The 14,210-nt window shown below is 45.1% G+C and overlaps 1 protein-coding gene across 12 annotated transcripts in view; it reads right to left on the minus strand.

Annotated features, from left to right (window-relative positions):
• The window catches only part of pde4d (phosphodiesterase 4D, cAMP-specific), a 1,491,178-nt gene that overhangs the window by 313,254 nt on the left and 1,163,714 nt on the right, over positions 1–14,210 (minus strand). Inside the window, exon 1 of one of the 12 annotated variants that reach the window (XM_038790975.1) lies at positions 12,334–12,946. The exons of the other annotated variants lie outside the window; for them this stretch is intronic. Within the exon in view, the coding sequence (XP_038646903.1) occupies positions 12,334–12,401 (68 nt within the window). The 5' untranslated portion in view covers positions 12,402–12,946. Of the gene's footprint in view, positions 1–12,333; positions 12,947–14,210 lie in introns of those variants that run through there. 12 annotated transcript variants of the gene reach the window in all.

Consider the following 14,210-nt stretch of genomic DNA (forward strand, 5'->3'; position numbering starts at 1 on the left):
AAAAATTGGCAAGTCACGTTGTAGCTGTATAGTTAGGCCACACTTGGAGTTTAGTGTTCAATTCTGGTCGCCACACTACCAGAAGGATGTGGAGGCTTCAGAGAGGGTGTAGAAGAGATTGACCAGGATGTTGCCTGGTATGGAGGGCATTAGCTATGAAGAGAGGTTGAATAAACTCGGTTTATTCTCACTGGAAAGACGGAGGTTTAGGGGCGACCTAATAGAGATTTACAAAATTACGAGGGGCACAGAGTGGATAGTCAGAGGCTTTTTCCCAGGGTAGAGTGGTCAATTACTAGGGGGCATAGGTTTAAGGTGCGAGGGGCAAGGTTTAGGGGAGATGTACGAGGCAAGTTTTTTACACAGAGGGTAGTGGGTGCCTGGAACTCGCTGCCAGAAGAGGTGGTGGAAGCAGGGGCTATAGTGATGTTTAAGGGACATCTTGTCAAATACATGAATAGGATGGGAATAGAGGGATACGGACCCCGGAAGTACAGAAGATTTTAGTTTGGATGGGCAGCATGGTCAGCACAGGCTTGGAGGGCCGAAGGGCCTGTTCCTGTGCTGTATTTTTCTTTGTTCCTTGTTCTTTGGAATCCACTGAGAGCGAGCTGGGTCGCTGCGGGTTGTGTGGCCACCGGCCCAGGTGAGAGCACAGACAGTAGGCCAATAAGAGATCCAGGCTCCCCAGTAGAGGAAAGCGTCAGCCCAGGGCCTGAACCTTCCACTTGGAAGAACTTGATGCAGATGACTGCCTGCAGTTAAGTTGCGTGGCGGCACGCCAGGTGAACCCCATAAGAATCACGGTGCACGTAAATGGGCATTTGCTGGACAAAGGACTGGACACAGGCGTGGTGATTTCCATTGTGGGATGGAAGATGCTTGACCGCATTGGACAGGGCATACAGGACTTGGACCTGACCGTTCCCAAGGCTAGGTTGGCCAACAATACTGGTGAGCCATTGGATATTGCAGGTTTCACCATGACTCTGGTGGTTTATGGTCACCATTCACCGCACTTCCCACTTACTGTGGTGAGAGGGCAAGGCCCCAGCTTCTTTGGCCGTGATTGGTTGAGCCATTTACAACTGAATTGGCAACGCATCCTCCAGATGGGGTCTGGGGATTAAGCAAAGTGTTGGGCAAGTACCCCAAAGTATTCCAACTCAGACTGGAGAAGATCAAAGGGGCCTTAGCTCACATTCATGTCGGCTCGGGAGCCCAACCTCGGTATTTCTGGGCCCGCCCAGTCCCTATGCATTGTTGGAAAAGGTAGAAACTGAACTCAGTTGACTAGAAAAACTGGGTATCATCAGGCCCAAACGCTTTGCAGGTTGGTCTGCGCCGGTGGTGCTGGTATTAAAACCAGACAAGACAGTCCGCTAAAGCGGGAACAAAAGATCACCGTGGATAGTTTCAAGGTTGGATCGCTACCCATGCCTCATATTGAGGATCTTTACCCGAAATGTCCAAAATGAAGATATTGGCGCACAGCTACGTCTGGTGGCCGCTCCTGGATGCAGGACAGACATTGAGATGGAAAGAAATTCTCCATCTGTCGGGAGAACCAGAAGCTCCCACCAGCTGCGCCCCTTCACCATTGGAAATGGCCAGGTCGGCCGTTGGCACGATAGTATGCTGACTTTGCCGGTCCATTTCAGGGTTCAATGTTCCTCCTCTTCATTGATGCCCAATCAAAATGGTTGGAGGTCCACAAGAAGGCAGCGACTACGTCCCGGGTGACCATTGAAACGTTGTGATTGTCGTTTTGCATGCACAGCATCGCTGAAGTGCTTGTTACAAACAACGAGATCCCTTTTATTAGTGAGGAGTTCTCGGGTTTTTGAAGACAAATTGGGTACGGCACATTTGTACTGCCCTGTACCACCCGGCTTCTGAAGGTTTGGTGGAGCAGGCAGTACAGATGTTCAAAAGAGGCCACCAGCAACATTCTGCAGGTTCAATGGATACTAGGCTGACTCGGTTCTTATTTTGCGACAGGACCACTCCACACGCCGTGACCGGGGTGGTCCTGGCTGAAATTCTGATTGCATGTAGCCTTCGGACCCGCCTCAATATGTTTTTCCCGGACATACGTGCGAAAGTGTGCCACAACCAGGAGCTGCAAGGGCGTTGCCCTGTTCGCCATTGACCACCTTGGTGTTTTGTACCAGGTGATTGTGAAACTTTGCAGGCAGCGACCAGTGGGTCTCCGGAGCAATCCTCCGCAGACAGGACCAGTTTCCAATCAAGTACAAGTCCAAGGTTGGATCACGTGAAAGCACGTTCATCATCTTCGGTCCAGGCAACAGCTTTTTCAACAGCTTCCTCGTGAACAAAATGTCTTGATCTCGCCACCTCTGATACCGAGCAGCCTGTGAGGGGACCCAATGGGGTCAAGACACCAAGATGACTGAGGTTCTGGACACTGATTCAGAGATGGAAACTCAATCATTGGCAATATCTGATAGGGAGTCAATAGTTTAGCAGCCATCAGCGGAGTAACCACCACAACATTCAAAGCGGAAGCAGTGTTCACCTTCCAGAGGTGCCTGATCCAGTGCCTCGAGTGCGGGACATCTGACCAGGCACAAAGACAGTCCGACACCCTCCTTCCCACAGATGTCAGAGGATTCTTCGGACTTTAGAGGGGAGGGATGTTATAATCCGCAAGTATCTTACGGGTTGGGAACAATTAACTTTCCCGTGAACCTCGCAGAATACGGGCTCCCCCCTTCAGGGTCGGGGACCTCTAAACAATGTATAGTTGTATGGTAAAGCTAACCAGTTAGGCTTCAGCAAGGCAGACCCAGTTGGGATCTGCTGTGTGACGTACATAGGAGTTATTGTAAATAAACTAAGTTTCTTTGAACTACTCGGTGTGGACTCTTTTGTGGCCTTATAAAACGACAACACTCAAAGTTATGATTTTGCTGAACACAAAAATATACAAATTAGGAACAGGAGTAAGCCACTCAGCCCTCTTGCCTCCTCCACCATTCGTTAAGATCATGTCTGATCCAACAGTAACTTCAGCCCCACATTCCTGCCTACCCCGAAAACCTTTCACTCTCTTTTTTTTAATGTATTTTGTTCCAAACTCAAAGTAAATTTTGTAACAAAGAACATCCACAAATACCATTAATATATACAGTTTGTACAATTTTTTCCCCTTTATATCCCCCTCCCCGGTGACAAACAGTTCCTTAAACATGGATAAGAATGGATACCATAGCATGCTGAACCTTTTCTCAGACCCCGTTAGGGCAAACTTAATCTTCTCCAGGCTCAAAAATTCCTGTACATCCCCCATCCATGCTGCCACTACCACCGGGAAATCAAGGAGCCAAAGGCCACCATACTGGCCCCCTTTCCCCCATACAGATCCGGCATTTCTGGCACACCAAATATCGCCAACAAGGGGCACGATCTTACCCCAAACCTCAGTATCGCCGACAAAGACTGAAACGCACATTTCAAAACCACTCCAGTTCTCATCCCCCTCCCGGGAAATATGAGCATGGTTCACCGGCCCCCTCCCACACTCCTCACAGCGATCTTCCACCCCTGGGAAGAAGTCTCTTATTTGGGCCAGCATCATGTGCACCACCTTAAATTGGACGAGATTCATCCTTGTGCACAAGGAGGTTGTGTTGACCCGGCGCAGCAACTCGCTCAATCTCCCCCATCCTAGCTCAATCCCCGGCTCCTCTTCCCATTTTCCCTTAACACTGTCCACTAATGCCGTCTCCTTCTTTCCGAGCCATCCATAAATATCCCCAATCCTCCCCTCTCCCCATTCATCTGGAACCAGCAGTTTCTCCAGGAGCGTATATTCTGGTATTGAAGAGAACCAGGGTAATTCTTTTCAAAAGAACTCCCTCATCTGTAAGTATCGGAATTCACTTCCCCATGGCAACTCAAATTTCTCTCGAAACTCCGCCAACCGCTCTTCTAGAAACAGGTCCCTCACATGTCTTACTCCTATCCTTCGCTACCTCTCATACATCCCGCCTGTCCTACCTGGCGCTAACCTGTGGAATCCACACAATGGGACTAGCACCAACCCCCATCCCAACTTAAAATGACTTCTCAGTTAGTTCCAAATCTTTATCAAAGAGACCACCACCGGGCCATTACAGTACTTTCCGGGGGCAAAAGGGTGCGGGGCCATTAACACGGCTCTCAGACTCAACTCCTTGTACAGGAGTCCTCCTCCACTGTGAATCCCCGCGCCCAACTCCCTTGTTAATCAAGAATTTATCCATCTCAGCCTTAAAATATTCCACTGCCTTTCGTGGAAGAGAGTTCCAGAGCCTCACGACCTTTTGAGAGAAATAAATTCTCCTCATCACTGTCTTAAATGAGCAACCTCTTTTAAACAAAGACCCCTAGTTCTAAAATATGACGGCTATTTTCCTAGGACAGTGATCAAAAATAATTAATGCTAGCTTCTCACACTGAATTTCATAAAACCGCAAGTAAACCTCTGAAACGAAGGAGCAATGGATTTTGGTTGGTTTGCAGTGAGCACTCAAAATTAATATATTTTTCAGTAATTCTGTTAGATAAAATAGCTGCTACTTTTGTCCACATAATAAATCTGCACAAACCTATTTCATTTAATGGTTAACACTGGGCAGCACTGTAGCATAGTGGTTAGCACAGTTGCTTCTCAGCTCCAGGGTCCCAGGTTGAATTCCCATCTTAGGGCACTGTCTGTGTGGAGTTCTCCCTGTTTATGCGTGGGTTTCCTCCGGGTGCTCCGGTTTCCTTCCACAGTCCAAAGATGTGTGGATTAGGTGGATTGGCCATGATAAATTGCCCTTAGTGTCCAAAAAGGTTAAGTGGGGGTTACTGAGTTACAGGGATAGGGTAGAGATGCGGGCTTGAGTAGGGTGCTCTTTGTCAGGGCCGGTGCAGACTCAATTGGCCAAATGGCCTCCTTTTGCACTGTAAATTCTATGATTCTATTCCTATCAAATCACCACTACTTTTACTTAACAAATACATTTCCAGGTTAATAGCTCGGTTCTTCCGATTTCCTATCTAATTTATGTAAATACTTTGACACAACCTATCACACTCCAGTCTTCACATTTCTGATTCATGCTCAGCAGAAAATACAAAGAAATCAAAACTGAAAGAACAGCAGAACAAAAAGAACTCAATTTATTTCCTACTGATTTTTCTGACCTTAAGTTAACTTGAGCAGATTGCGGAGATAAAAAGGAGATGAACCAGGGAATTGTCAGTAAAGAAATAGTTTAAGGCACAACAATGATTGGGCTCTTAATGATCTCACAATCTATTTTCAACACTTTTACACAGCAAGTCACTGAGCTTGTATTTCTTTGTATTTTATGCTGATCATGAATCAGAAATGTGAAGACCGGAGTGTGATAGGTTGTGTCAAAGTATTTATATACATTAGACCATCACATTTCTGATAGGAAATCAGAAGTCACTGAACAGTTATTTTCAAGGGATACGTTTGCAAAGCAATGAAACATTACATCCACACAGCATTCTGAATAGGCTAGTAAAGTGATTAAGTTATTCGGCTTGGAATCCAGAGACCAGGGGAAGGAATTTGTGTTTTGGGTCAGAATCCCTAAGTCGAGAACAAATCAGGTCCCAACCACAGTGGTTACCACTGTTGCTTCACAGCTCCAGGGTGCCAGGTTCGGTCACTGTCTGTGTGGAGCCTGCACGTTCTCCCCACGTCTGCGTAGGTTTCCTCCGGGCACTCCGATGTTCTCCCACAAGTCCCAAAAGACTTGTTAGATAACTTGGACATTCTGAATTCTCCCTCTGTGTCAGGCGCTGGAATGTGGCGACTAGGGGATTTTCACAGTAACTTCATTGCAGTGTTGCCGTAAGCCTACTTGTGACAATAAAGATTATTCTTATTATTTTGCCGGGAGCAGTCACCCAGCATGGAATCTGCCTGATTGGCCAATTAGTGGTCAAAGGGCATGCTCACTATCCAATTAAAGGCTGTGGGCACGTTTTTGAAGCTGGAGGGCCAGTGAGACCGTTTCCTGGCCTCCCTCACCGTGCCTTCCCCCCCACCCAACACTCCCCCACCACCACCATCCTTCCCATTCCCAGTACAGAAGCAGCTGCAGCACTGCCAACACCTTGAAACATCTACTCAGTATCTTTGAAAAAATTTAAATAAAAAACGGCCTGTTGGTGGGACACTACTAACAAGGGCAAACCACCTGCACAAGGTGGCTTGCAGTTGTGGCTACATAGGTTTGAGCGGGTCAAAATGTTCCTGGAGCAGTGGCTTCTTCGTCTGTGCCATGGTTTAGGTGTGGAGCTAAGGAACAAGAAAAGTCAAAAAGGACGGCTTAACATAACAGTAGAGTAGATGCAGTGTTGACAGAGTAGAAATTAGGGGTACATGTAACAAAGAAAATACAAATAAAAATCAAGGGGAACTTGAATCTCCAGATGAACCAGGCAACCAAATTTGTAGTAATCAAATAGAGAATGAGTTAATGGAATGCCTTCACCAGTTTTCTGGATTAAAATGTCAAGGAAGCAAACTGTTTTAAATGTAGTTTTGTGCAATAAGAAAGGATTAATTAATAACATTTTAGTAACGGGTTCAGTGGAGGAGTGATCGTATCACAATAGAATTGTATAGTGAGTTGGAGTGTGATTTAGTTTAGTTCCTAAACTATGCCCTTAAATCTGAAGAAAGTGAATTTCACAGGTATGAGGAACAAGTTGGCATGAAGAACTTGCCGTATGAGGAACGGTTGAGGATCTGTACTCGTTGAAGTTTAGAAGGATGAGGGGGGATCTTATTGAAACTTACAAGATACTGCGAGGCCTGGAGAGAGTGGACGTGGAGAGGATGTTTCCACTTGTAGGAAGAACTAGAACCAGAGGACACCATCTCAGACTAAAGGGACGATCCTTTAAAACAGAGAGAAGGAGGAATTTCTTCAGCCAGAGGGTGGTGAATCTGTGGAACTCTTTGCCGCAAAGGTTGTGGAGGCTAAATCACTGATTGAATTTAAGACAGAGATAGATAGGTTCTTGATTAATAAGGGGATCGGGGGTTATGGGGAGAAGGCAGAAGAATGGGGATGAGAAAATATCAGCCATGATTGAATGGCACAGCAGACTCGATGGGCCAAGTGGCCTAATTCTGCTCCTAGGTCTTATGGTCTTATGGACTGATAAAGATTAAAAGATTTGACAGTGGATAAGCAATAACAAGCAGTCTAGGCATTAATTCATAACAAATATGATTTCATTTAAGAATAAAAATCCAGTGGGAAAAGTGGTCCAGCCGTGGCCAACAAGAGAAATTTTGGATAATATTAAATCAAAAGAAGTTACAATATCGTCAAAAAGAGTTGTAAGCCTGAGGATTGGGAGTATTCTGGAATGCAGCAAAGGTTAAACACGAAATTAATAAATAAAGTAAAAACAGAATGAGAGTAAATTAATAGAAAATATAAAACGAATTGTAAAAACTTCCATAAGTTTAAAAAAAGATTAACAAAATTAAACGTGGTTTAGAAGCAGAAACAGAAGCTCTAATGGGCAAAAAGGAAACGAATGGCAGAAACAGTAAACAGATACTTTCTATTGTCGTCATGGTAGAAGACACAAAAATACTCCAGAAATAATGGAGAACCACAGGACGGAGACAGAGGAACTCGGAAAAATAAGCATTAATAAAGAAAAAGCATTGGAAAAGTTAATGGGATTCTCTGGACTGGATGGGCTATACCCTAGAGATTTGTAGTAACAACAATATGGGATGCATTGACTTTGATCTTCCAGAATTTCCTTGATCTTGGAACAATCCCTGTGGGTTAGAAGGTAGAACATAATTCCACTATTCTACAAAGATGTCAAAGAGAACACTTTAACCCATCAACCTGACATCGGTAGTGAGGAAAATTACTATTAGAACCTACTATGGTAGCAAGGAATTTACAAGGAATTTATGGCAGGGTCTATACTGGTTTCTGAAAGGGAAATCATGCCTGACAAATCTGTTGGAATTTTAGAGATTGTAACCAGCAGAACAGATAAGGGGGAATTAGTGAAGATAGTATTTGATTTTCAAAAAAAAAACATTATTCAATAATGAGTCACGCAGATCGTTCTTGCATAAGGTTAAGGCTATGGGATTTGGGGAAATGTATTAGCATGGATGAGGATTGGTTAATGGACAGAAAACAGAGAGTGTAAGTGAAGATTGCAATTCATTTTGGTATCTTAGCATGACTAAGTGGAAATAGGCTTGAATGCAACTCAGAAAGTTTTGAGTATAAGTTCCCTTCAGTGCACTACTGGTGGTGTGCTGCAGTTGCTGCCTTAAATGAGATTTTAAATCAATCAAATTATATTAAGGATCCAATGGCACTGTTTGAAAAAGCGCAACAAATTCTCCTGGTATACTGGTCAACAATATCCCCTCAAACAACACCACTAAAACTCTTCATTGTTTTATTGCTATTTGTGTGATCCTGTCATGTCAAAATGGATCCTATATTTATCTAAACAACAGTAAGTACACGACAAAACAATTCATTGTATATTGCAGTTTAGGATGTTAAATAACACACACAGGAAATTAGTTCATAAGATTGGAGCATAATTTCTGAAAATATGATGTCTAGTGGAAAATATAAACTATATGGTTTGATTGTACAGGATACACAACAGATGAGGGATTTACAAATACTGGTAGATATATCACTGAAGCCCCTCAGCAGTGTGTCACAGCGGGAAGATAACAAGTAGATTCTTGGACTGTTGGCACAAAGAATACAGTGTGCAATGCTGATCACCATATTATGAGAAAGGCGTCCAGACATTGAAGAGGGTGCAATAAAATTTTAAGCTGGCACTGAGCACTTGGGTTCTGCAGAGAGGTTGGAGAAGTTGGGAATGTTAACACTGGAGAAGTATCATGGATTAATTAATTAAGGCTTACAGAATCTTAATGTTACTCACAAGTTGAACATCAATATGTTCAATACATTCATAGATTCTATAAAAGGGCAGGCATGAAACTGAGAAATTGAGGATGAATCAACATAGTTTCAGATTGAATTAAACTACTTTATGAAAAGCGTGTTGAATTTCTGAAATCAAAAGGACTGCCAAGGAAAGAATGGAAGCAAGCGTCCGGATTAATTTCCACTGGCAAACTTAATGCAGGGATGAGAAGTAACATGGAATATGACAGTGACATTGATGAAGTAATGAGACGGTGAATGAGGATAGTGCAGATGAGAATGTATGTATCCAATTCCAAAAGGCATTTAATGAAGTACATGACTTGGTAGATATTCAATGGGAGTAAAGAGGCAGAGGCTATATGGATATATATGAATTGGAGGAAAGAAGTGTCTCCCAGGGCACAGTATTAGATCTACTGCTCTTCATGATGGTTTTTATCTATTCCTGGATGTGAGAACTGCTGGCAAGGCTAGTATTTATTGCCCATTCCTAAATGTTGTTGTTAAAGTGATGATCAGCCAGCACATTGAATCGCTGCAGTCCATGGTCTGTAGGTACTGTTCGGGAGAAACTTCCAGGAGAAACGGTGATAGTTCCAAGTCAAGATGGTGTGTGTCTTGGAAGGGAACCTGCAGATTTTGGTGTTCGTATGGATCTGCCACTAATGCGCTATATGGTGGTATAAATCACATGTTTGGAAGGTGCTGTCAAAGGAACCATGGCGAGTTGCTGTAGTGCATCTTGTGAATGGTGATGAGTGCCAATTAAGTGGACTGCTTTGTCATGGGTGTATGCCGATTGTCTTGGGTGTTTTGGCGCTACATTCATCCAGGCAAGTGGATAGTATTTCATCCCATTCCTGATTTGGGCTTTGTAGATGATTTACAGGCTTTGAAGAGTCAGGAAGTCGGTTCTGACTGCAGAATTCCCACAGCATTTATATGGCTGGTTCAGTTCAATTTCTGGTCAGTGGTACCCTTGGATGCTGACATTGGCGGATTCAGCACTGGCAATGTCATTGAATATCAAGAAGATATGGATAGATTCTCCCTTGTTAGAAATGGCCATTGCCTGGCAGTTGTGTGGTTCAAATGTAATTTCCCACGTATCAGTCAAAGCCTGAATCCAGATCTTGTAGTTGAGCACAGACCCCTTCAGTATCTGAGGAGTTGTGATTGGCACTGAACACGGTGCAACCAATGCACAATATCCGCACCTCTGATCTTTTGATGGAGAAAAGGTAATTGATGAAACAAATGAAGATGGTTGGGTCTAGCAACCGCCTTGAGGAACTCCTGCAGCAATGTCCTGGAGTTGAGATGACTGCCATCCAACAAACACAGGCATCGTCCTTTGGGCTAGGTATGACTCCAAGCAATGGAGTGTTTTCCCCTGATTGTCACTGCCTTCAACTTTGCTAGTGCTCCTTAATGACACACTTAGTTAAATACTGCTTTGATGTCAAGGGCAGTCACTCTCACCCTACTTCTTGGACCAAAGCTCCAATGAGGTCTGAAACCAAATTGCCCAGGTGGAACCCAAACTAAGCTGTGATTAGATTATTGGTAAGGAAATACTGTCAACAGTATCTTCCTTCACTTTACTGATGATTGAGAGCAGATTAATAGGGCGGTAATTGGCCAGATTAGATCTTTCATACGTTTTGTGGACAAGGCATTCCTCAGGCAATCTTCAACATTGCCAATGTTCAAGTTTGGCTGGGCGCACCTAGTTCGGCACAAATTTTGCTGGAACGTTGTCAGAGTCCACACTCTTTGCTGTACCCAACACCTTCAGACAATTCTTTATAAGATGTGGAATGAACTGAATTGGCAGTGACGCGGGGCACCCCGAGATGATGCCCGAGATGGATCATCTACTTGGCACATCTGACTGAAGGTGGTTGCAAATATCTTTTGCATCATATTTCATCAATATTATAGCCAGTAACACTCGTATTTAGACAAATAATCTGTTGTCTAGTGTTGCTAAAATAATGTTATTCTGCAAATTAGCCTCTGCAGCCCTGAAATATTAGCACTGTTGCTTCACAGCGCCAGGGTCTCGGGTTGGATTCCCACTTGTGTCACTGTCTGTGCGAAGTCTGCACGTTCTCCCTGTGTCTGTGTGGGTTTCCTTTGGTTTCCTCCCACAAGTCCCGAAAGAGGTGCTGTTAGGTGAATTGGACATTCTGAATTCTCCCCCTGTGTACCTGAACAGGTGCAGGAGTGTGGGACTAGGAGATTTTCACAGTAACTTCATTGCAGTGTTAATGTAAGCCTACTTGTGACAATAATAAAGATTATTATTATGTGCTGTGGTGTTTCTGTAATGATTATTGTATTGATGTCACAAAATACAACATGCAACAATTGAAAATAACAATACTGCAATGTATCAAAACATTCAAACAACCAATAACTACAGCAACCTATCAAAATCGCCTAATACCTGTATAACTAAAACAACCATAACCTGCAATGTTTTCAGAGTTCCCAGTGAATTCTCAGAAACATGTTGCCGGGAGAAGACATTCATTGAATGGAAATTAATGAACTCCAATTCTACTGTAAAAAAAAGAACTACGAACGTCAAGCCAGTGAGGATGAATGATCACTGACACATTACTACGTAAATAAACACGGTGGTCGCTGACTGACGCTCCAAACAAATCGCATGAACTGGGCGGAATATTTTCAATCTTCGAAAACTACCCCCTCCGCCATATGTTTTCGTTCGATGTTCTTTAGTTGAATTTGCTTTCGATATATTGTGTTAAGCAAGTAAAGTTTTCAACGGTGTAACATTTCAACATTTTCAGCAACAAAACCCCCCAAACTTGCTTAGCGGAAAGTCAAGCAGACAGGGAAACAGGGCAGATAGATGACATTCAGCCAGAGCAGGGTCGTATATGGGGGCTGGAGCCTGAGTGCAAAGCACAACGGACTTTACCCTGGAAAGAGGCTGCGGGTAGAAGCGGTGTTTGGGGGTTGGGAATGATTGTGTGTGTGTGTGAGGTGTATGTGTGTGAGGGGGAGGTATACGTGTGTGTGAGGGGGAGGTGTGTGTGTGTGGGGGGGGGGGGGGGGGGGGGCAGTAGCAAGAGGTGCACCAACTTCTCCAGAAAACCGCTGCGGCTTAGAGCACTGACAAAGATTCAATGAAGTGAGCGAGGTGAGGTTCCGATTCCCGGGCATCCACTCAGGATCTGAAGCCGGGATGCACGTTGGCTTGTTGATGACAGCAAAAATAAAGCCAGGAAATACAGAAAAGGGGTGGAACGTGCTCGGAGTTAAATAGCCGCCGGTGTCAGTGGAAACGAGACTTTACCCAGGGCAATCGGAGGTCCTTAAGGAGCTGGTGGATCGCGACCGCGGCTTCAGCACGATGTGGCTCATGGTGACCCCGCCAGAATCCCAGGACTGGCTGTCCTCTCTCGCAACTCTCTTAGTTTGATTTCCTCCTCTGGAGCGCGTCTCTCCCCCTGAGCTGTTTCTTCACCCAAGGCCGAATTACTCAAGCATCAACTGTTAGGAAGTGACAGCTCTGCTGCCCTTGCCTGCCCGGGACCGCCACTGTGCTGTGTTCGCCTCTGTTCTCCAGCACTGCAGCCCGGCTGCGCTGACTTTTTCCTCAGACAGAGAGGTGGGGATGGGGGTTGTGGGCTGGGGGTGAGGGGAGCCGCCTGCCTGCCTCTCCCGACCGAGAGGAGAAGCGCACATGTCCCGGGACACCTCCTGCCTTTGCATCCGGGACGATCCAAGTGAAGCGCGCTCCTGGCTGCCTGACCAGGAGAGGAGGAGGTTGTCACATCCCTCCCCCTGCCGGGCTGGGCTGTCCACGGATGTAGCTGAGGACAGAATGAAGTAAACGTGCTGCTGAACTCTTCTCCGGATTCTCGATTCCTTTCACCTTCTGCAATGATAACTGCAGGCGATGCAAACTTGTGCAGAGAGCGAGCAGGTCCGTCCAACTCCACCCCACCCCACCCCCCTCCCGCCTTGACGTAAACAGCAGAGGATCAGCAACAGCTTTACACAGCGGGGAGGGGACGGAAGGCTTTCCAACCACACCAGCGCCCGCGGGGAAACTGCCAGCTCATTAGCCCGAAGCAAGTCGCTCACTCTCCACACACACTCTCTCAGATTAATTCCGTTGCTCAGGACAGTGGCGGCCACTTGTTTCTTTCCCTCTTGCTGCTGCCAAGTTTTTAAGGGTTATCTTGTCAGCCGAATGACTAAATAGTAGAGATGTACTGCCTAAAGCTATCCGAAGCTTGCTGCATGATAGGCCTGGCATCGAACTTTCTGTCCACGAGACAACATCGCCCAGGCAATCAGCAACATCACTGTGGCCACAATACACGCAAATATGAACGTCAGAAATGTTGTTATTCCAATTTGAGTCAACTGGCATCTTTCATTTTACCTCAGCTTCAGCCGCAAGTTATCATTACCCCCCAAGACCATGGCCTTATACTTCCCCAGTAAGTACAGCATTTTGGTTTTACTTTTCTATTTAATGAGAACATCAACATCAGCAGGAATGCCTCCCATGACAGGGACTCTGGGAAAGATTGTGATGTGTGTGGCATGCAAGATGTGGAAGGTTTTGGATCCACAAGACACCCAGGACAGTTCCATCTGCATGAAATGCCAGAGGGTGGCAGTCCTTGAACAGCATGTGGCTGATCGGAGCAACGACTCTTTACTGCGCACCATGCAAGAGGGAGAAGAGTTTCTGGAACAGACGCACCAGAGGGTTGGCTCTCCACATTGTGGTAGGCAAGCAAGGAGGAGTTGGGGATTTCAATTACCCTAAGGTAGACTTGGAGAAGGGTCAAGTGTGGGACATGGGAGGTGAAAAATTCCTGCAGTGTGTGAGAACTTTTTGGAACAGTACATTCCCAGTCCTGCGAGGGAGGAAGCTGTGCTTGATCTGGTCCTAGGAAATGAGGCAGGCCAGGTGGAGAACATCAGAGTTGGGGAGCATTTGGGAAATAGCGATCATAATACCCTAAGGTTCAATATCAAGTTGAAAAATGATTTAAAAATCAGTCACGGATAAATAGCCCAGACTAGAAAAGAGAACATTTTAGGGATCTAAAAGTTGAATTGGAGCAGGTTGATTGGAAATGCATTTTGGTGGATAAAACAGTGGATAGAAAATGGGAGACTTCCATAGAACCATAGAATTTACAGTGCAGA

This window comes from Scyliorhinus canicula, chromosome 3, assembly GCF_902713615.1.
Source record: "Scyliorhinus canicula chromosome 3, sScyCan1.1, whole genome shotgun sequence".
Lineage (NCBI taxonomy): Eukaryota > Metazoa > Chordata > Chondrichthyes > Carcharhiniformes > Scyliorhinidae > Scyliorhinus > Scyliorhinus canicula.